The sequence below is a fragment of the Mirounga leonina genome, unplaced genomic scaffold (genome assembly GCF_011800145.1).
Source record: "Mirounga leonina isolate KUSES-001 unplaced genomic scaffold, KU_Mleo_1.0 Mir_154, whole genome shotgun sequence".
In the NCBI taxonomy this organism is placed as follows: Eukaryota; Metazoa; Chordata; class Mammalia; order Carnivora; family Phocidae; genus Mirounga; species Mirounga leonina.
In genome coordinates, this window is record NW_023270389.1 from 11,255,848 (window position 1) to 11,278,574 (window position 22,727).

Here is a 22,727-nt window from a genome sequence, read left to right on the forward strand (position 1 = left end):
CCTCTCTCTTCTCATTCCTGCACTGGACCACCCTGGTCGCTCCCACTCCCCTCCCCACTATGCACATTCCTCTAGGAGTTCAGCTCCTTTTGGAGGCTGGGAGGTTGACTGGGGCAGGGAATGGTCAGCTTTGCACCCCTGTGCTGCGCTAGGCCAGCAAAGGCTAAATCTGGGGTCCCCACTCTAAAACGGTGGTCTTTTAATGTGCTCAAGTCAATGAGTCAAAATGGGGAAGATGCTAAGCCAGATCAGGGAGCTGCTCGGAGCCCCCTCACTCCAGCCAGGGGACGGGGATGTGTCCTGGGCTAGCTGACCTGAGCATCTCTGGGGGAGCACCACTCTCTACAGAGCATCCTATTCTTGACATGGGTGGTGGGCCTGTAAGAAGCTTCGTGCCCTGGCCAGAGTTCAGTGCCAAACAGCCCCGTATGGTCAGGTTTGTCAGCAGTCTGTTTTTGAATCTCCCAAAAGAGATTTATATACAAACTCTGGACATTTCATTTTGAGGAAAGGAGAGCCAAGTTCTTGGAGAGAGGTTTGACTCTTCAGCCTTTCAAAAACAAAAACAAAACAAAACAAAAAACTTTAAAGGCCCATCCCAGTTGCAGCGTGGAGGCAAAACAGGTATTTCAGCTGCAGCCTCTCAACTTGCAGGTGGGGGGCTGCAGAGGGACTCACTGGGTGCCTGCAGGGCCTAACTGCAAGGAAGATTATGTGTGCGTGGATGGGGTTGAGATGCAGTTTTGTAGACCCGTCACTGGCCAAATGAGAGCCAGGAGGTCTGACCTCTGGTTTGGGCTATTGCCTGGGTGTGACCTTGAACAAGTCACCTCCCTGCCCCGTGGTTGTTTGGGCACCTTTAAAACTTTCTCAGGCTCAGCCTTTTCAACCCTAACCACTGTGATTTGTCTATCTTTTCCGCCAGGATGCTACCTCCTCCCTTTAGCCATCCTGGAGCAAGGAGCGGCTTGTGTTAGAATTGCCGCAAAGCTCCACTACAGACTTGGAGTGCCCACCTTGTAAGTACGGACTGTGGCTAAATTCACCCACGGCATCACCATCTTGTCCACTCCAACTCTGGATACTCGCCAGCAAAGAAAAGGCCACGCGCCCACTCACAGTGTCCTGACTCAGGGTGGAGAGGCCTTCTGCCCCAGGGGCCTAACAGATTCTGTGGCCACCATGGCCCTCTGGCCACACTCAGAGTCGTGGAGCACCAGTTCAGTGGTGGGGGAGCGCAGGCTATGGCCAAGGAAGCCTCTGAGCTCTAAGCCCGACGCCAGTCCCTGCAGCGAGGGGGCTCCGAGATTGCAGCGCTCCCCCGTCCAAAAGCACTTGTCCCCCACCTCCAGCTGCTGTGACCTAGAGTGCCCTGAGGCTGAGGTCCGGGTGGGAGATCCCCGATCTTAACGACCACACCGCCCCAGCTAGCCAAGCGGCCTTTACAAACCGTAGTAAACATTTTATTTACAAGTTTGTGGCGTCCTAAGTGCAGCTTGTCTTTGCGCCACGACCCCGAGTGCGGGGAGCAACTGTTGCGTCCAACACTTCACAGTGTGAACTGCTCGCGGCCCGGGAGAAGTGTTTGGCCGGCGCGGGGTCCTCGGGCGGGGGCACTGAGCTCGCCCCCCGCCCCGGGCTCTGGGCACCAGCGCGGCAGCGACGGGCAGGCGGGACCGTGGGCAAGGCCGCCGCGGCGTCTCGGGCCCCGGCCCCGCTGGCAACACAAAGCAGGCGCAAAATCCAGCCCCCCCTGGGAGGCTGGGGGCGGCACGCGGGCCCCGGGGCCCCGGCCTCATGCAGTCTACAGGGCGCCCAGCGGTGCCTGGGCGGGCTCGGGGCTCTGCGGAGCGCCGCTGAGGGTGGGCTGGGGCGCCGGCAGCAGCTCCGAGGCGCCGCCGCCCCCACTCCCCGTGCCGCCGCCGCCGCCGAGGCTGGCGAAGCTGAAACTGCCGCCGCCGCCGCCGCTTCCCGCGCTCCCGCCGCCGCTGGCCGGGAGGAGGGCGCCCGCGGCCGAGGCCTTGATGACCGTGGTCTGGTGCAGAGACCGCTCGGCCCCCTCAGTCCGCTCCGTGTCGCTGGGGGCCATGTCCAGAGACTCGGAGTCGCTGCTCTCGCTCTCGGCCTCGCCCTCCGAGCGGCTGAGGCTCCGCTCCTCCTGCTCGCCGTCGGCAGCCGCACCTCCGCCCGACGACTTCTCGCCCGCCTCCTTGTCCTTGTCCTTCTGGGCCTGGGCCTCCTTGGAGTGCCGCCACTTCATCCGCCGGTTCTGGAACCACACCTTCACCTGCGCCGCAGCACGCGGGGAGACAAGAAGGGACACCGAGATGAGACGTGGGCTCTCGGCGCTCGACTCGCGGGCAGCCTGGAGCCCCGGCCCCCCGCGCCTCTACCACGGACCGGGCACTGGGCTCGGCTCAGGGGCCGAGGGGCAGCCCCGGGAAACAAAGACATCGCCGGGGACGCTCGCCTACGGAACCCGCGAGGACTGTTTCTCAAAATGTGGCCCTCCAGACCTGGTCCTGAAATGACCTGGATGCTTGTTGAAAGGCGGAGTCCTGCACCTCGGCCTCAAACTAAGGGCGATTTCTGCTCTAAATCGATGCTTCTTAACCCCACTTGAGCCAGGCTCTCCAAGAATCTGATTAAATTATGGACCCCTGGCCCAGAAAAAAATATACCCAGGATTTCAAGGGTTTGGTGAACCAATGTGAAGAATTCCTGCTAAGCTGGTCCTCTCCTCGACTGCCACCACCCAAGGCAAGTTTCGACAAAAGCAGTTCTTCTTAAGGAGAAACCGTGGGAAGCACAGAGGGGAAAGAGGGTTCAAAGAGTTAATCCCAGTGGGGTGGGGGCACTGCTGGACCTTCAGCTGAAGAGCATTTCCTTGGCATGTGTGTACTCAGAAGCTGATAAGGACTCTGCCCCTGCCCGGGATAAACTAATCCTTCTGCAGGCTTAGAAAACGCTGGAATTAAACCTGTGCAAAGTGGAGGAAGGGGGTAGGGATGGGGTGGAGAATCTATATAAATATATACAATCCCCTGGGGGACCCAATGCTGTTCACACAAGTTCCAGCTTCCCTTTTAAAAATAACATCCACAGCTGGTGGAAAACGGCTGGGCTCTTCCAGTGTGTTGGGGAGGGGAGTTGTGTAATGGAGGACAGAAAGAAAAGGGGGGGTGAGGGGGGCCCTAAAGGAGCTATGAAAAGGTGCCTGCCTTTGACTTCTGCCCTACTCAGAACATTGAGCACCCAGGGAGCAAAGGCCCCGCTGCTGTGGGGTATGGAAGAACCGTAACTCTTCTATTTCCAAAACCCCCCAAAAAGTCCAGTTCTTGAACTGGAGAAAAGAAAAAAAAAAAATTGGACTCAGAAATTGAATTCAAACACGATAGATTCGCCATTGTCTTGGAAAAACAAAAAACCCCAAGTAGGCAGAACCTGCTGAAATGCTCTTGGGTATTCTAAGAAAATCTTTTTTCCTTTCTCTCTCTCACTCCCCCCCCCCCCCCCAGAGATTTTCTTAGGAGCTTCTTCCGTTAGAAAATCGGACTGACTGGCTGCTGAGGAGTGCACTCCTCACCCTGCTAGGGCTAAGTCATTCCGTTTGAAATGATGTTTTCACTTCCTCACAAATGGGGATTTCACAATCCAGCGGCAGCAGAAGGAGGAGGAGGGAGGAAGGACGGGAGGAGGGGGGGGGAAAAAAACCCAACAACAATCTCTTGACTTTGGATTTTTATCTCTTCTGAAATAAACTGCCTCCTACAGCGAACTGCACTAGAGTCGAGTACATAATTATTATCTCCTGCGGCCTATTTGCTTTCTCCGCGGTTCTTTCGCCTGTTGGCCAAAATAAACATGCAGTGCTTGTTGACATACATCTTTGGGGATGGGCTATTCTTTCCGTCCTTCTCTCCCCCCCCCCCCCCCCCCCCCCACCCCCAGACTCAAGTTTCGACGCCTACATTGTCTCTTGAAATTCAAGACCTTGCGTCTCCGAGGCAAAGGCCGAGTGGGCCGGGGTGGAGGGCGGCCTGGGGTAGGCCGCAATGCTGCCCCCCACCCCGCGAGGGAGCTGCGCGCGGGAGCCAGAGCCGGCTTACCTGCGCGTCCGTGAGGCCTAGCATCGCGGCCAGTTGCTTTCGGTCGGGCTTGGTCACGTACTTCTGAATCTCAAACCTCTTCTCCAGGCCTTTCCTCTGCAGGTTGGAGAAGACCGCCCGCGACCAGGAGCGCTTCCTCTTGTAGGTCTGTGGCATGGTGTCCTTCGTGAGCACGGCGTAGGGACCTGCCACCGGGCGGGAGCGGGAGCGAGAGAAAGACAGGAGGGCCGAGTCAGTGCCCCCCGGTCCGTGGGCTGCGCGCCCGGGACTCACCGTGCTTCTTCTAAGTGTTTTGCGTTAAACAGTCGAGCCCCCATTCAGAAAGTCCTTCACGCAGACGCGGAATGGCCTCCCTACCGCTACAGCTCTTAAGACTTCAGGCTTAAGGCCTAAAGCGAGGGTGGCCGTGGAGAAGTCCCGCGCTTCGTCGATTAATTCCAAAGAAAAAACATAAACCTAACGCGTGGCCTTTGGGGCATGCGAAGAGTAGGCGACACTGTCCCTTGGGCCTGAAGGATGGAGAGATGACAGCTTTGACTCTCGTGTGTACGTGTGTGTACGTGTGTGTATGAACACGTTCTTGCAAACGTGGGAGCAAACGGAACCCCCTTGGGCAAAGTGTTTGAGGTCATCCCTAACTCTGTGTTGTGTTAAAAAAGCAACACCTCTTGCTGCATTTTCAAGCCACTCTCCGGAGAAAAGACGAGGGAAAGCCCCTTCACCCCACCTCGCCCCGCCCGCCCACGCACACACTTTCTCGGCACCCCAGGTCCCCCACCGCTCCCACCCCCGCCCCCCGGGAGCCGACAAAAGAGTGAGCTAGCTATCTGAGAACTCTTTCGGTTTCTGTCTCCGGACTTGGTAGCCTCCTTCACCAACTCCGGGATTGTTGCACCGCGGTGGCCACGTGAGCCGTCCTCAGTTTGGGGCCAGTCGACCTGCCCCGTTAGGCCGTCGCTCGGGAGGGTTTCCGTACCTGGAAACGTGTCTTGAAACTGATGCTGAACTGAATTCCTCGGGTTCGAGCTTAAGGGGCTCAGGATGGCAGAAGCCTCGTTAATGGGATCTAGAGACGCGAAGAACTGGCCGGCGGAGGGCTGCAGGCCGGGGAGGTGCACCCCTGCGGGCCGCCCGCTGGTTAGCAGGGACGTGAGGTCTGGAGGCGAGAGAAAAGAGCTGGTTACACCTCGGGCAAAGCCACACTCTCTCGGACTGAGTTGTTCCTCCCCTCCCCCTCGATTCGGTTTTCCTGGAGCGAAGTCACGAGAGACACTTGTCTCCGCGCCAAAACCCCACTCTCCCGACAGTGGCCAAGGGGCGATGCGCAAAATGTTCCTGCGTGTAGCCCACAGGTCCACGTCTACACATACAGCAAGGAAGGGCTTTATATAAAATGGCCAAAAGGAAGTCACTTCCAGGTGCTTGGCTAGAATTCCACAGACCTACCCCCTCCCCAGTGAAGGAGCCCCAACTCCGCTTTCTCTTGGGAGCCGGGGGTCTATTTTGTTTACCTACATTCCTTGAGTGGAATTTCACTAGAAATCAGAAAAATGGAAGGGAAAGTGTTCCCCAAAAGGGCTTTCCCTGTCAAATTAATATAGTTCTCCCTTTAGATACATGATTCAAGAGACAGATGATAGTCATTTCAGCAAATATTTACACCAACGATTTTTATGAATAATGATTCTGTGACGTGTGTTTTTCAAGCATCCCTGGAATCTTTTTTTTTTTTTTTTTTTAACGCAGAGCAGGTGAGTTTTAAACCTAACGTTTCACAGCCTTCTTACAATTCACTCTCTTCTCCCTCATTTTACCGGTTTGTCCTTAATTGTGCAAATACTCAAAGGCATCCCAAATGGCCCCGGGACCGGGGAGTGCGCCAGGGCCGTGGCCAGAGGCCTGCAGCCTCTCGCCCAAGACCTACCTCTCAGCGTGTTGCCTTCCTTGACTTTGGGGTCAAATTCTGCAGACAAAATGCGGTCAATTCCAAATTTGAGGTCCTTGCTAGAGGGGGCCGGGGCCGAGCCGCTATGCGAGGGGTTCGGGACCACCCGCGCCCCGGAGACAGGGGGCTGCACGGCGCCAGCCCGGGGCGCAGGCGGAGGCTGTGGCTGCTGCGGAGGCTGTTGCGGCTGCTGTGGCTGTGGGTGATGGTGGTGGTAGGCGGCTGAGAGCGGAGACAGCCGCTGCGGGAAGCCAGCCGGGACTTCGGAGGGCGCCACCACCGGGGTGGGTCGAAGCGGGGATCTGGCGGCAGCTTGGAAAGAGGCGTGCGGGTGAGCCGAGCCCAAGTGAGCGGTGAGGGCGGCGGCCGAGGCCCCCGCCAGACCCTCCGCGGTCGCCCCCGGCTCCCCCACGCCGGCGTGCAGGATGTCTGCGATGCAGAAGGAGGGTTTCTTGACCGCGGCGGGGTCCAAGGGGAAGGAGCAGCCGCCCGGACCCGCCGAGGAGCAGTAGGCGGCCGACCAGAGGCTGAAGTTGGAGGCGTAGAAGGGCGCCAGCCCGGCGGCGAACATTCTGGCTGGGTGAGCCGAGCTGCCGCCGCGGCCCGGCCGGGCCCGGCCCAGTGGGTGGGTGGGTGCGCGGGGAGGAGCGCGCTGAGTCCCGGAGGCAGCGGCAGCCCAGCCGAGGACGATCCGCTTTCGCTTCTCCGTCCGCACTGAAGACAGGCCAGGGAGCCCTAGCGCCACCGAGGGAAGAGGCGAGGCCCGGATCCCGGCCGGGCACAGCCTCGGCCCCTGGCCTCACTTTAAAGGCGGCGCGGCGCCCGCGCTCCCCGCGGGCTGGAGGCGAGCGAGGGGCGCTGGAGCTGCTGGGCGGGCGGGGGCCGCGGCTCCGCACACGCCAGGGAAGCCGGGGAGACAGGGGCTGGGCACCAAAAGAAAACCCAAACAGCTAAGCCCTAAGAGCTAAATTTAAAACAACAACAATAATAATCCGTTAGTTTAAAAAAAAAAAAAAAGAAATAGGGGGGAAAAAAAAAAAAAAAAAAAAAACTCCTCTCTAAAAACTCCCAAACTTTTGGCAGGAGCTTCGGAGTCAGACCCAGGGTAGGACCTCGATCCGAGTGCTCATTGGCCAGCCTCATGACCAATGGGAGCGGGGAGTAGAGGGGAATTGGGAAAGAGGGGCGTGGCCCACCGCCTCGGCCACGCCCCGGCCACGCCAAAGTGTTTGCTGCTGCCGCGTGGGCTGAGCGGGGTCCCCTGCGCAGGGGCCCGGGCGGCGGCTCCAGGGAATTCCGACCCTCCCCTAACTTGTGCAGCTCCAAACCGACATCGGACGTAGAGAGTTGGTCCCAGCGCCAGCGCTTGCCCAGAGAAGCGGGTGCTTCTGTGTATTTTCACGGGTGCAAAGCCCGCCTCCTGGAACACGGGGGCGGCCCCCTGGATTCCCTCCTCCTGACCTCACTCGGGCCTGATTTTTCTTCACTCGGCCTTTATCCCGAAAGTCGGTGTCCTCATCCTTCGTGGGCTCCCGCTGCCAAGCTGCTCAGCTCTGAGCTCTGGCTCCAGAAAGCTGGGGTCCGAAGTCCCCGCCCAATTTAGCACCGCGTCCGCGGCGCTGCCTCCGAGATCCTCAGGGAAGAGAGGAGGGGCGGTTCGCAAATTAGCTTTAGTCCAAGCTGTCACCCAGTGACAACTTGGACGAGCAACTTTTCAAACAAAATAAGATGGATGTCTCCGAACGTCTCCCTTGGACGCAGCCAAACCCTCCCCCGAGCCTCAGACGACAACCAAACAGGCCGCCGTCCGAAACCCGGGAAAGCGGCACGCGCGTCCCCTCCGCCGCTGCACCTCGTAGGAAATGTCGCCCTCCCAGCTCCACCACAACCCCAGATCACGTGGGGTCCATTGTTTTGCAAGTGCCCACAAGAGCACATTTCCTTGGGGTTAAATACTACTTTCAATTCAGTGACTGCTTCCCCAGGAACCCCTTGGGCCTGGTCGCAAAAGAAGCTGCAGTGGAGGCCGACGCCTTCCATTCGTGCTTTGGGTCTTTAGAGCGCAGGGTGGGTGTAGTGGGGGTTTTCTGCAACATCAACATCTCTATTTTAAGAATTCCTTCTCTTTTAAATTACAGTCAGAATGGATTTCCCCACCCCTCTCCCAAACAAACCACAGGCCACCCAGATGAGCTCTTCTTGCACATTTTCAGGAAGAAAATAAAATAATAACAATAATGAAACCACGAAATATTTTGTTTTCGATTGCCCTAATAAGCATCTCCTAATTGATCTTCTGTGCTTCTGAGGCATGTCTCCCTCCCCGCAAAAAAACTTTTAATACAGTTGCATTAAAGCTTCTGTGACATTTTTTTTTATTTCACTTCAGCACTAAGAGGTCTTACCAAATCAACCCAGAAGGGCAACTGAACTTGCCATGCCTGGGTCAAATTCAAGATTGGGGCTAATTAAATTTATTTCTAGTGGTTTCTAGCCTCTTGTTACAGATGCTGTCATTTTAAGCTTTTGACTTTCTCCTGGAAAGTAATCAATCACTGATCAATCACTTCCGGCCATGCAGCAATGGGACATCCCCTCCTGCCTGTCCCCTGCCCATGCCTCCATCGGCTCTCTGTCTTTCTCTCCCCCTCCCTAGGTCGCTCTTTTACTAAAGGGTTTTCGTGCCTTGCTCCTTGCTGCAAGGACAGAGGTGTTATTTCCGGAGATGGAATGGAGTTGTTGAATCGCCTGAGGACAGGGGCATCTGGGGCAACAGATCCAGGAAGACCAGTCCGGTTTCTAGACAGAGGCAAAGGAGTGACAGGTATAAGGCCGCATGGGGTGTTGGACCCTCCTTGAAGTGCCCCAGTGGAGGTGGGGCCGGGGACTATGGCGAGACTCGGCTGGAAGGACGCGGCCTTCAGAGCCCCCACGGACAGTCACCAGCGCGAGTGTGTGGGGACGGCCATAAACCCCCTTTTCTTCTCTTTTCTAGTGTCACTTCTAATTCCGATTTGACTGCAAACATTTCAACAGCGGCGCCTAAGTTCAAACTCAAGGTTCCAAAGGCGACGTCTTTAGGCCTCACCCCTGCCTCTCACCCCCAAATAAGCACGTCCCTGGGGAGGTGGGGAGTGGGGGCGGGGTGCAGACTAGGCGGAACGCGGGCCCTCCGGGTGTCCCGAGGCGCCCACGACCCGCATCTGCAGCATTTCAAGGCCGGGGCGGAGACGAGGCCCGGGATCAGGGTTTTCCTGCGGACTCCTAGCCCCGCCGCGCGCTCTTCTGTGTCCCCGAAAGGCCCGCGGCTTGGTTCTAAATTGCAACTTCGCGCGCGCCCCCTGCTCTTCCAGGCCCTCGGCTCCATTGCAACCGCGTCTGCGCCACCCGGGCCTCCACCGAGCTCCTGGAGGGAAAAGCAAAAAAGGAAACCTGTGAAGCGACGCCCTGCTTCCCCCGCCGCCCCCCAACACACACCCCTTCCCCGGGATCAGGTCTCGCCGCTGCGGGCCCCTCGCCCTCTTCTGAGCCCGCTGACTCCCCTCCTCCTTACTGCCCACCCCTCAGAACCAAGAAAGCAGCAGGAAACCCCGGGCTCGCCGGAGTTCAGGTCATCTCCTGTTTTTTGATGGGCTCAAACTCGTACTAAATGAGCGGATGTGCCTGCGAGATTGGTCTCAAAATAGAAGCGGCCTTAGTATTTTAGGATACTGCAGAAATCCTTATTTCTTCCGGAGAAAAACTCTATAATGACTCCTAGCACTTCCCCTTTCAATATTTGTGCAACTTTATCTCCACCGACAAGTTGCTCGGGTGACGCAAATCCGCCCTTGTGTATTACAACTACCAAAATAAATGCGCGGAAATCAATTCCCTTCTAGCAATGAAAATATAAATATACAGCTGCGACTTTCCCCTTTAATCTTTGCTTTCCGAGCGGCTCCGAGCTGTGGCGAAATGAACTGGTCCAGAGCAATTGAGACGGGCGGGGAGGCCCTGGGGGCAGAGGCGAGGGCTTCCCGGGGCCTGGTAGCCACGAGGCTCCCGGCTCGGGCAGGAGTGCAGAGGGCCTCACTTAACCCAATTAACTTGAGCTTAAATGTGGCTGTGCTGTCTTTGAGGAAGCTCATCTGTAAAGACGATTTCGTCTGAGGCCGCCAAGCTGTGCTGGCAAATTACAGTTGAAAACAGAGAGCAGCAGAGGTAGGGGTTTCTGATCGATTCTCATGGCTGTCTTTAACGCGTTCAACTCTCCCCTTCTCTTTTGCTGGGTAGACACAGCCAAAATCTATTTCACCGTACTGGGAATGGACAATGCCAGGTAAGGTCCCTTTTATAATGGAACAATTTTGCTTGTGGGGATCTAGGATTGAAAGAAGGAGCCTAAATCAGAGGTTAAGGCATTGACCGGAGCAAGAGACGGGTCCCCTTACCCTTTGGTTGTCCCTGTGTTTATAGAGTCCCCACACTGAAATCCCAGTGCAAATTCTTGTCCTAAACCCGGAGACACAGATACACACCAGTTGAGCGTAAAAGCTCAAAGAGAGTGACTGCAGACCTTTGTTTATTGCAGTGATGTAACTCCGCAAGGGCTTAAGATGTCCAGATCTGCTATCTGCTTTTGTTTTTCCTTTTACGTGTTGGGCAAAATAATGTGCAAAGCAGTTGCTTTGTGGACTTGGGACTCCCCCTGCCTTTATTTTGAATATTATTTCAATCACGGTACCTCCTGGTTTCAAAGAAAAAGAAGGAAATAATTAAATATTCACAGTCAGAAAGAAAAGGAAACATAGCTTACCCAGCTGAGGATATGAGAGATTTGCAGTAATGCAGGAATTTGCATATATTCTGCTGTCATTCTGCCAGCTCAAGATTTATAGACTGTGGGGCTCAGCGCTCACATTTAGTGGTGGGTATGGGAACTCTGTTCCTTTTGGTTGCTAGATACTGGAGTTTAGGACTCTAGAGGCTCTACACACACACACACACACACACACACACACACACACCCTGGATTATTCTAAGCAGGCCCCAACTCCCTTTTCCTGGAAACTTCCGTTCTTCTAGAACTAAATAGAGTTCCAGAGTTTTTCTGAAGATAGTTAGACTTTGATATGGGGAAGGAAAGGCAAGTAACAATGTGATAGGACCACAAGTTCCATAGTCACTGATTTCTTCCTTAGCCTTTTTCGCATTCCCCAGGTGTAGCAGACTGGTAGGTGGCCATCTCTTTATGTGATCATGGCCGTGCCCTTGACCTCCAGCCCACAGATCTGGCTTCAAAGCCTCAGAAAATCTTCTGGGTCTGATCCCATTTGCTCTTTCCTCTCACAGAGTTTCTCACACATGCCCTTCCTTCCATTCCTACGATGTACCACTGCACACATGTGTACCACCCCCCCACACACACACACATATACACACACTCATGTGCTCACTAGGGGTCTTAGAGACTGGGCAGAAGGGCAAGCAAGCAGTTTGGGGTTTGCTCCTGTTGCAAAGAGCTACTTCTCTGTCTCTCCAAGTCACCTTCCCCTTCACCCCCAGCCAGGAAAGACCTCAGACCTCATAAAACCTAAGAGTAGAACCCATTTTAACATGGCTCACTGCAACATAGACTCACATATATTTGCAGTGAAATCATGTCCCCGTAACAGTAAACTATGAGAGGCCATCTTTAACACATTAAGATTTGGTACTTCATTCAACAGGTTCTGTTTGGTTTCTGAAACAGCGCTTGCCCACTCTCAATGCATTATCCTTGTGGAAGCTGGATTGGTTAGCTGAATTACCGCATCTGAATAGCTGGGGTTCTGTCTCCTGTGAGTGAGCCCAATGTTAAGGTAGGAGAAGGAGGTGTAGGTGAAAAATCATACATTCAAAACAACTCTGGTGTTGAGAGGGAAAGAGGAAATCACTCCCAAAGTTATATTTCTCTAAACAACAAACAAACCTTTCTTTCCTTTGAGACAAGTCTTCCAAGTGATAGCACAGGTCCTAAAGACGGAGAGGGACACGGAATTGTCCAATTCAGGAATGGAAGGGACCCTTGGAAGGGAGAGGATCCTGGAGCCAATGAGAGTTCTGTAGGTAGAGTTGGAGAGTTGTTTCCACCTCTTGGTCCCAATCTGCCCACCTGCAGCCCAGCAGGATTGGACCGGCAGACTCTCGCCAACCCTGTCTCCACCGGCGGCCCCAAAGTCCCCTCCACCCCTCGGTGAGCCGGCGGAGTACCCAAACTTGGTTCTCTGCTGACACCTGCTGGGCCATCTCTACATTGTTGTCTGGCAGTGGCCGTCTTGTGCCAGCAAAGTTGACTCTTCCTTTTGCGAAAACACGGGTTTCTAAAATTGGCTTGGACCCGCAGCTGTTTCCTTCCATATTGCCAGCAATATGGAAAGATCTTGTATTATGTGTTTAAAATAACCGGACCGGGTGAGGGAAGCTGTCACCCTTCAGTACTAATATCTTAATTTTACAGATCTCAAGGCCAGTTCCCATTTATTATCTCACTCGTTCTTTAAAATAACCAGCCGTAAGGATGCAGAGGAGGTATTATTATCCCGATTTGAGTCTAGGATGTTGCCCCTCAGCGAGGTTAAGTGGCTTGCCCGAGGTTACGTAGTTGGGAAATGGTGTTGCAGGGAGCAGACACTACATTCTCTGACTCATCAGCCAGAGCCATACCACTCAGCCAATTTCTTCAGGGGAAACGGTTCATTCAGAGGAAAAACTCTTGCCCTCAAGCAGAATGTGCATTGGCTTCAGGCAGAGGCTGAAGGATAGAACTGGGTTTCACCCAGAGCCTGGCACCGGAACACTGTCGAGCAAGGGCAGATTGGTGACTGCATCATGAATTTGTGACCACGCGTATCAGGAAGACCCTGGGTTCACAATGTTTTTCTCCCCTTCCTCTCAAGGTAGCTGAAATTCGGCTCCTGGAGGATTCCTTCTTTGGAGAGGAGGCATCATACTATGAATTCATGTGTCTGACCATTCTCATGGTGCTAATGCCTGAGGGCAAGGAGCTATTTTGACCGGGAGAAGCCCAGAGGAGCGTGAGATTCAAGCAAGGACACAGGCCTTTGGGGGTGCGCCCAGGGAGCAGCGTGGGAGCATTGGACATGGGCTCCTTGCTGGGCACTAAAAAGGGAGATGGGAGGATGGCATTTCAGTTTCTCTCGGGTCTGTCCTCTGTCTACAAGTGCTTTAAGATTTTATTTATTTATTTATTTGTGTGAGAGAGAATGAGAGAGAGCACATGAGAGGGGGGAGGGTCAGAGGGAGAAGCAGACTCCCTGCTGAGCAGGGAGCCCGATGTGGGGACTCGATCCTGGGACTTGATCCTGGGACTCGATCCTGGGACTCGATCCTGGGACTCCAGGATCATGACCTGAGCCGAAGGCAGTCGCTTAACCAACTGAGCCACCCAGGTGCCCCTACAAGTGCTTTAAATGGGAACTGCCCACACTGGAGCTCTGCCACTCACTTCAGCTCTGCCACTCACTTCCTCCCACCAGCACAAAATAGTTTTGTAGGATTTCCATGCCCTGTTAAACTACACAATAAGAATAATCTTTCACTTTTGAAGCTCATAGTTATATAAAGAGTATAACTGCATTATACAGTTATTTCTTTTAGATACAGGTATTTCTGGCTGGAAGCTCTTTTGTCTGAGTCATAGGTATTACAAAGGCTTATAATACTAACCTTTAGGGGTCTTGAAAGAGAATCAGGGTCTTAGAGAAGCAGAAAGGCAAGCCTGGGTCTTCAAGACTTCATTGGAACTGGGATCCTCCTACTAACCAGTGTCGACTTAGCTCAGCCTGGCTACAGAACTTTGGTCCCACCACACATAGAGATAGCCTAAACTAAAGAGGAGGTGATAGGTATCGATAGAGATTAGGGGGAGAATTGAAAGATGCTTAGGAGGTAGAAAAGACCATCTTTAATCAGTTCCTGTTAAAGAACATATTGCATTAGAACACAAATATAACCATGTTCAATCATAAATTCGTAGATGAAGAACCTGATGCTAATTGAACACCCAGCTTTATGGTTTTTCTCTTGCAGGGCTGCTTCCTTTATTGGGAGATGACAATAAAATATGCATGCTTCTTCAAAGTGATCTGTTGTGTGTGTTTGTCCTTTTGAGCTCAGGGCTGATTGTTGTGTATATTTGTAATTAGACACACTTAAATAAGCTATTAGGTTCAGAAGTATTTACAAAACAGAGAAAGTATTCACAAAACAGAAATATTTACAAAAGCCTGGTTTGGTGAGTTGGGAAGGCCATTAGCCTGTTAAGGAAGGCAAAGTTTGGCACATAATACTATTTCAAGACCCTGACTTTTTAGAAAACAAAACACAAGTCGGGTATATTTAATATAAAACGTCACAGAGGGGTGCCTGGGTGGCTCAGTCTGTTAAGCATCTGCGTTCTGCTCAGGTCATGATCTCAGGGTCCTGGGATCGAGTCCCATCTCTGGCTCCCTGCTCAGTGAGGAGTCTGCTTCTCCCTCTGCCCCTCCCCCTGCTCGTGCTCTCCTTCCCTCTCTCTCTCTCTCAAATAAATAAAATCTAAAAAAGAAAACAAAATTATTTTTAAAAATACTAATGAAAATAAATAAATAAAACCGTCACAGAACCAGCTGCCATTTTAGGACATTAGCTCCTTCCCTTCAATCCCCTAATGAGCCTCGCTGGATTGTTTGCTCATTGTGTCTTTCAAAATCTCCAAAAGAAAGAAGTTTTATTTCAAGAATACTAACATTTCAGAAAAGGACTTACATTGCTAAGTGAAGACTTATCTTGGCTAAGAAATCATGTGAGCAGGAAGCAAAAATTAAGCAGGTGACTCTTTCTTCACCCATGGAATAGGATGAATGGTTTCACAATATCCATGTAATTCAAGCCCAAACTCTCAGAACAAGCTGGTTTGATACCCTGACTTCTCCATGTGTATCTAGCTACCTATTCAAAATTCTACCCATTGTCTCATTCGTACCTCACACTCAACTCATCCCAAACTGAGCTCACCGTTTACCTCTCCAAACTGTTTCTCCTCCAGGGTTCTTGGTAAAGGCACCTTTTTTAAAAGATTTATTTATTTATTTATTTATTTATTTATTTATTTATTTGAGAGAGAAAGAGAGAGTGCACGAGTGTGCATGTGCAGGGGGAGGGGGGAGAGGGAGAGGGAGAGAAGCCCACACTCCACTGAGCTCAGAGCCCAACTCAGGGCTCCATCTCACAACCCTGAGATTATGACCTGAGCCAAAATCAAGAGTGGGTTGCTTATGGGGCGCCTGGGTAGCTCAGTCGGTTAAGCGTCTGCCTTTGGCTCAGGTCATGATCCCAGGGGCCTGGGATCGAGCCCTGCGTCGGGCTCCCTGCTCGGCGGGAAACCTGCTTCTCCCTCTCCCTCTGCCTGCCACTCTGCCTACTTGTGCTCTCTGTCTCTCTGTCAAATAAATAAATAAAATCTTAAAAAAAAAAAAAAAGAGTCGGACGCTTAACCAACTGAGTACCTCAAAGGCATTTTTTTTTTTTTGGCTTGGTATGATTTGTTTTTTTTCAAACCAAAACCTGATCATCATATTGGACTCTTTCTCTCATTCCATACATCTAACCAGCCTTCCAACTCTCAAGGACATTAAACTGCCCCCCTCCCCGTCTCTCCACCGCCTGGCCACCACCTCAGCCCAGGCCACCATCATCCCTCCTTTGAATTACCATGGCAGCCTCCCCACCGGCTTCCCTGCAGCCACCCCTGCCTTCCTTCCATCTGTTCCATATTCTACAAACCCAGCGTTCTCTTAACAACTCCCTTACAATCATATCGCTCCTCTATCCCAAATCCTGCAGTGGCTTCCCACCAGCCTCAGCACACAGGCCCTAACCCTACACATCACCTACAACGTTCCACATGAATAAGGCCCTGTCCCCTTGCCCACCCCCATCTGACTCCACGGTCTACACTCTCCATCTGAGAGCTGAGTCGGCCTTCTCTAGACTCTGGGTGCACACGATGCCCTCTCTGCCCTGGGGCCCTTGTAGGCGGCCTTCCTTCCCATTCCCCTTCTGTCCAGCCAATTCTCACTTATCTTTCAGCTGTCAGATTTATACAACACATTCTAAGGAAGGCCCTCTAGAGCACCTGTGTGGCTCAGTTGGTTATGCAACTGACTTTGGCTCAGGTTATGATCCTGAAGTCCCAGGATTGAGTCCCACATCAGGCTCCCTGCTCGGCAGGGAGTCTGCTTCTCCCTCTGACCCTCCCCCATCTCATGCTCTCTCATTCTTTCTCTCTCAAATAAACAAATAAAATCTTTAAAAAATTAAAAAAAAATAAAGAAGCCCCTCTTGATTCCAGCTAAGTGAGGTTTGCACCATCTATGCTAACCCCCTGTAGTTCTAAGCACCTTTTTGAATTAGTCCCCATCAAGTTTGCCATCATTTGTTTACTACCTGTCCTCAGCCTATCCACAATGTACTCTAAACTTTATGAGGACGGGGCCTATGTTTGTGAAGTTAGTAAAGCGCCAGATACATATTAGGGTCTCAGGAAACATGTACAGAGTAATTAATGGTTGACATAACGGATTGGCTCATTGCTTTCCTATCTAGATTGATTTGTTTTAGGATCTCCCGTCTGATGTCTTCGTATTCTCCTGCCTATCTTCCATGGGCCACATAAACAATTATATCAATAGATAAATGGGGAACAGTGCTCCCTCCACTCCTTTTACTGGTAATTTGACAATTTCCTTAATTCCAGCCACTGAATGGGGCTGTTTATTTACAGGGAGAACCTGCTTTCTCACACATGGGTCTTCCCCTTCTTTGAGATGTCTGGCTTTATACAGTAGTATATAAATATAGTATTGATATATATTAATATAAAGCAGAAAAATGGAAAGCAATAGGTAAGCATAATTTGCCATTCTATATGATAAAAACACAGTAACTCTTTAAACGTCCCCTGTTTTCAGCTCCTCCTTGTCAGGAGGAAGTCTGACTCCAGGAGCCCTCCCCACTAGCCTGAAACCTCTTTCACAAGGCACACCTTGCCCGCCACCTTTGTATCAGGCTCTTTGAGATCAGAATTCAAAAAGCAAAAGTAATAGATTTTTTCTATGCAATCAGTATCATGAAAAATGGAAGGTTATGAGAAGTTTTATGAATAGTATAGGAATATGCTTTACATGTTAGAATCTTTTCATTAACAAGGTAAGCTGAATTATGTTTATACATAAATATGCATAGAGAAAAGATTAGGCAGATATTGTGGACACCTGTAATCTTTTTGACCTGCCCAGCACCTTTTCCTTTTGGGAACTGCCCACTTGCCTCCCAAGAGCTGCAGGTGGTAAATCATGGGACCCTGCACAGGATGAGTATGCCCCAAGCAGACATGCAACCAGAGGCATGAGACTGGAGCGAAACCAGTCAGACTCCTTTTCCAAGATTGGTAGAGAAGGTGAATGAGAGGATCTCTCCCTCTCCCTGGAATTACTGCTTCTGAGGAAAACATATGCCTGGACGCCCATCTTGCCCTCAAGAGGACAAAGCCTGGGGCGCCTGGCTAGCTCTGTTGGTTAAACGTCTGCCTTGGGCTCAGGTCATGATCCCAGGGTCCTGGGATTGAGCCCCATGTCATCTGGCATCTTGCTCTGCGGGAGCCTGCTTCTCCCTCTCCCTCTGCCCCTTCCCCCTCCCCCCACTGGTTCTCTCTCTCTCTATCTCTCTCTCTCTCTTGCTCTGCTCTCTCTCTCTCTCAAATAAGTAGAATCTTTCAAAAAATTTTTGTTTAATTACAAAAAAAGAAGAGGACAAAGCCTAAGAGAGGAGCCAAGAAGAACTGAGAGAGAGAGACAGACAGAGGCAAAAAAAGTCTTGATATCAACATCTGGCATTCTGTGTGTTGCTGAGGCTCATGGCCTCCTTTGCAAACTTCACTACTCTTCCATTTATTTCTAGAGCTTTGTTCCTCCATGTTGAAAATTATGGGCTCTAACTTAATTTTTCCTTCATTGTTCATTGCTCATTGCTTTTATTTGCATAATATTCCATAATGTGAATGTTCGATAGTATATCTTTCTTATATTGATGGGCATTTATTGGGTTTTTAGGGTTTTTTCCATCATTTTCAGTGATATTTTTTGCAATATGCACCCTTGTGTGATTCACTTTTCAATATATATATATTGGTTTCTCTCTATATATAGGGGGGAGTGTGTACATGTAAGTTTCAATATATATATACTTATATATGTATATACATGCATAAAAATTGAAGTAGATGTTGTCAAATTGTTTTCTAAAAAGGCAGTAACATCACATTCTGCTGCCAATTATGACATTATTCTTCCTCACATTCCCACCAGCAATGATCCTATTGGTCCTTTTAACTCCTGCCTCCCTGATGGACATAAATTGATATCTCATTATTATTTCAACTTACATTTCCCAGACTTCTGGCAAGAACGCACAATTCTCCCACTCTCTCACACAGTGGATGTTTGTAGTCTTCAACGTTTGCCACTCTATATGATAAAAACACAGTAACTCTTCAAACGTCCCCTGTTTTCAGCTCCTCCTTGTCAGGAGGAAGTCTGACTCCAGGAGCCCTCCCCACTAGCCTGAAACCTCTTTCACAAGGCACACCTTGCCCGCCACCTTTGTATCAGGCTCTTTGAGATCAGAATTCAATGAGCCACACAAGACTGTCCAATTGACATGTGCAGATGAGAAGAAATCCCTTCGTTTATATTCAGGGTCTGTGCATTACAAAAAGTGAATCACCCTGAATATTTAAAATATTCAACCAATGAAGTGTGGTTTGGAAAACAAGCCAGGGAAGGCATTTATCTAAACTGGCTCACCCTCTACTCTTGCCCTCAAACCCAACACCCAGGTCAGCTTTGTCCTTTGCAGCTTGGGAGTGGAGTCGATTTTGGTTACCAGCAGGTGTCCTGGACAGCGGGGAGGCTCCACGCACACATGGCTCCCACTCTGCTGGGAGGTAAAAATGTCTTCGCTACCCTCTTCTTTCCCTTGCCCTTCTTTTCCCTCCCCTGTAACACATACAATTTAGTCATTAAGGTCCTGGAGTCTCTTCTGAAATTTTTCTTGAAAGTTTCCAAACCTATTACCAACGTCCTTGGTTCAGAGGCTCCTTGCTTCGTGCCTAGATAGATAAAAATAGTGAGTACAAGGGCCCCACACTCTGCTAAGCTCTGAATGACATTAGCACAGTTGATTTCAAAAACAACCCTAGAAAGGAGCTTTCCTTAGTATTTCCATTTACTTGGCAAAGTGGAGTTTTTAAACAGCCAAGTAACTTGCCTAAAGTCACAGTTAGTAAGCGGTGCACCCTGGTTTCATAACTGCTTTTTCGGCCACTGGGGCCCTGGCTCATCATTTTTCCAGTGATCCCTTGCCCTTATTCTTTCTTTAGAGAAGGAGCCAGAATTTTCTCTCCCAGCCACCATTGCCCCTTGAACAGTAGTATCCTGAGATCAAGAGTCTGTCTTTTCCAGCTTTTTGTATCTGAAATCCTTCATCTTCATTGACTCAGCCGGATTCCCTTTACCTAATCAAGTCTGTTCTCTGCTTCGCTCCCTCCTGCCTGGCTTTCTGATTTCATTTCCCTTCATTCTCTACCATTCATTGCATTTCAGCCTCCCTGGCCTTCTTCCTGTCCCTACCACATACTGAGCTCAGTGGTTGTGCATTTGCTGTTCCTTCTGCTGAGAACTCCCTTCCCTGAGTTTTGTATGGCTATCTACTTTGGGTCACTCAGCGTTCAACTCAAATGTTCTTTTTCAAAAGAGGCCGTCCCTGAAACCCACTTGTTACTCTCTATAACACCACCGTATTTTACTTTCTTCAGAGCGTTTATAGATACCTGGAACTATGGGATTCATTTTTCACATGTGTTTATTGTCTGTCTGTCCCCACCAGACTAGAAAGTCTCTGAGATCAAGTCTTTATCTGCAGGCTCCCCACCGTCTCTCCCATAAAGTGCACCAGGCACATAGTAAATGTTCACTATTTATTGGTTTGATGGAGAACCAGAATTCATCTTAGCGTGTTGTCCCTTTTGTCATCCCTGCTGAAATAGTTCTATCCTGACAAATCCACATCTGCCATTTCTTTCACAATTCAAACTGAGCTCACTTATGCCACGAAGGTCGTCTCGATGAGTTCCTCCTAGTGATATTTGTTCAGTGTTCCTTTTCTTTTTTTTCCTTTTTTTAAAGGTTTTATTTATTTATTTATTTATTTATTTATTTATTTATTTATTTGCAAGCGAGAAAGAAGGGAGTGGGAGCAGAGGGAGAGGGACAAGCAGACTCTGCAGGAAGCATGGAGCCTGACCCGGGGATCCATCCCAGGACCCTGAGATCATGATCTGAGCCAAAATCAGGAGTTGGACGCCTAACCAACTGAGCCACCCAGGTGCCCCCAGTGTCCCTTTTCTGAAAATCTGCAGAAACTCTCTCATTTCACATTTACTACTTTCCTCACATGTCATTGCTTTTCTGATGGCATTCCATAGATGCCACTGTTTATCTCATGCATTCTATTTCTGTGTGTGCTCTTTCTCCAGTATTCTAGGATGAGTCATATCAGGTGGTTTAAAAGGAAAATATTAAGTGTGGTCATCAAAGCAGTTTGTCCACAGCTTTGAATCCAAACTCCAAGAAACACTGTCAGCCTTAGCCCTTTATTTGATAAATGAGAGTGACACAATATCAGTTGATCCTAATGGCCCTGCCCTGCCCCCAGTTCCTACTAAGTCTGTGATTCTCAGTCTTTGATAGAGGATGTTCAGGACATGCAGAAGGCCCTGGTGTCACTGGTCCTACATGGTAATCAATGTCAATAGCAGGTGATTCCAAAATCTAAGGGATCACGTTACGGTAGCAAGACACAGGGGAGACAGCTCTGCTCCCCTAACCAGCTTTGTTCTTTTACCGAGAAATAGTCAATAGCTAAATGAACTCTCAGTACTTCCGGGAGGAAATCTGTAAGTATAGAGCTGAGAATGAGGGGTAATTGGGCAAAAGGTTACACTGAACTTAGTATCAACAGATACTCAGGCTCAGTGTCAACAGAAGAATCACTTTATAGGACTTATCAGTGTACTTCTCAACTTGGCATGGTTATTTATTAGATCATAAATATGAACTAATGAAGTCAGATCTGGTTTTCTCCCATATTTGCCCAGAACCTACTTGAGATTTGCCATGAATCTACGGTGTATTAGTTCTCTATACTGAGTAACAAATCACCACAAATTTAGTGGTTTAAAACAAAACATGTCTTATTAGGGTAAAGATGTTTCTCAAGGCCACTATTTTAATTCTGTATGTGGCCCTGCATACAATTGACATGTTCTCATGGTTTAGGTTGTTTTTAATTCCCTTTATCAAAATTACCTTTTCTTGGTCCTCACTCATTTCTTTCTGAGGAGATTTCCATGCTTTCCTTATCATTGGCTGTGAACTTTTATATATTGAAGAGGTATCATGACTTTGGGCCATATTTCCTTTTTCTCAGTTTGTGGCTTGCCTTGACTTGTTTGGGCTCTGTCCCTAAACTTCCAGGAGAACTTGGAGCCTTGTGATATAGACCTGGATGTCCAAGTGCTACATCCTCCTTACAGCCATTGTTGGACTCCCTACACTTGGGGGACAGCCCCCTCCCCCCCCATGTCAACCTGTCTCCAGTGATGTCTGACTTCCTGTACTGCCACCAGGAGTCTGAGGTCACAGCTTCTGCATGCAGCAACAGTGGCCCTGTCTACTTGCCCATCTAGCTTTCCTGGCAGTTGAAACTGCTTACTTTCTGTTTCAGCTTTCCTCAGTTAACCCTCTCAAGGCTAAACACACCAAGAATGTGAAAAAAGGGAGAGGGAGCAACGATACTTAACGTGTATCCAATCAAAAATCTACAGCCAATCTTTTTTTTTTTTTTTAAGATTTTATTTATTTGGGAGAGAGAGAGCACAAGCAGGAAGAGTGGCAGAGAGAGAGGGAGAAGCAAACACCCCACTGAGCAGGGATCCCGATGCGGGGCTCAATCTCAGGACCTGGAGATCATGACCTGAGCCTAAGGCAGACACTTCACCAACTGAGCCACCCAGGCGCCCCTCTACAGCCAATCCTATGATGAGCAGGGATGAGCAGGATGAGTCACAACTCACTAGAGTTTGCTTTGAAATATATGTTTGATATAATTGTGTAGGGAATTTGGTTGTAATGTTATTCTTTTTTTTAATTTTTTTATTAACATATAATGTATTATTTGTTTCAGGGGTACAGGTCTGTGATTCATCAGTCTTACACAATTCACAGCACTCACCCCTCCCCAGTGTCTATCACCCAGCCACCTCATCCTTCCCACCCCACCACCACTCCAGCAACCCTCAGTTTGTTTCCTGAGATTAAGAATTCCTCGTATCAGTGACACCATATGATACTTGTCTTTCTCTGATACTCAGTTAGAGTTAAGAGTCTTTTATGGTTTGTCTCCCTCTCTGGTTGTAACGTTATTCTTAATTTTGTTTCAAGAAATTCCTCTTCTTAATACTCTCAATATAAGCTCCATAATGAGGGCTATCTGTTTCTTCATTTGAAGCAGAAATATCTCGGTGCTTTGTT

The 22,727-nt window shown here is 50.1% G+C and overlaps 1 protein-coding gene and 1 long non-coding RNA gene across 4 annotated transcripts; one reads left to right on the forward strand and one right to left on the reverse strand.

Annotated features, from left to right (window-relative positions):
* Nucleotides 1-1,441: 1,441 nt before the first annotated feature.
* Nucleotides 1,442-7,061, reverse strand: HLX (H2.0 like homeobox). The gene is made up of 4 exons (XM_035010087.1): nucleotides 6,034-7,061; nucleotides 5,086-5,265; nucleotides 4,110-4,294; nucleotides 1,442-2,287 (listed from the first exon to the last, which is right to left on the reverse strand). The coding sequence occupies exons 1-4, from the start codon at nucleotides 6,623-6,625 to the stop codon at nucleotides 1,805-1,807; spliced, it is 1,440 nt and encodes a 479-aa protein (XP_034865978.1). The 5' UTR covers nucleotides 6,626-7,061; the 3' UTR covers nucleotides 1,442-1,804.
* LOC118014071 lies at nucleotides 6,480-13,292 on the forward strand. 3 transcript variants are annotated; one of them, XR_004680194.1, is made up of 5 exons: nucleotides 6,480-6,634; nucleotides 8,711-8,878; nucleotides 9,050-10,375; nucleotides 11,766-11,897; nucleotides 12,975-13,292. It is a non-coding gene; the product is annotated as an uncharacterized LOC118014071 (long non-coding RNA). The 3 variants fall into 3 exon arrangements; XR_004680193.1 differs by lacking the exon at nucleotides 12,975-13,292 and having other exon boundaries at nucleotides 11,766-12,925; XR_004680192.1 differs by lacking the exons at nucleotides 11,766-11,897; nucleotides 12,975-13,292 and having other exon boundaries at nucleotides 9,050-10,559.
* The last annotated feature ends 9,435 nt before the right edge of the window (nucleotides 13,293-22,727 follow it).

What these genes read in the sequence shown, in the direction of transcription:
- HLX (XM_035010087.1), bottom strand. Translation starts at nt 6,625, where the DNA reads ATGTTCGCCGCCGGGCTGGCGCCCTTCTACGCCTCCAACTTCAGCCTC. An exon ending in GGAAGGCAACACGCTGAGAG is followed by an intron (nt 5,266 to 6,033) that starts GTAGGTCTTGGG and finishes TCTCGCCTCCAG; the next exon opens with ACCTCACGTCCCTGCTAACC. An exon ending in GTTTCAAGACACGTTTCCAG is followed by an intron (nt 4,295 to 5,085) that starts GTACGGAAACCC and finishes GCCCGGTGGCAG; the next exon opens with GTCCCTACGCCGTGCTCACG.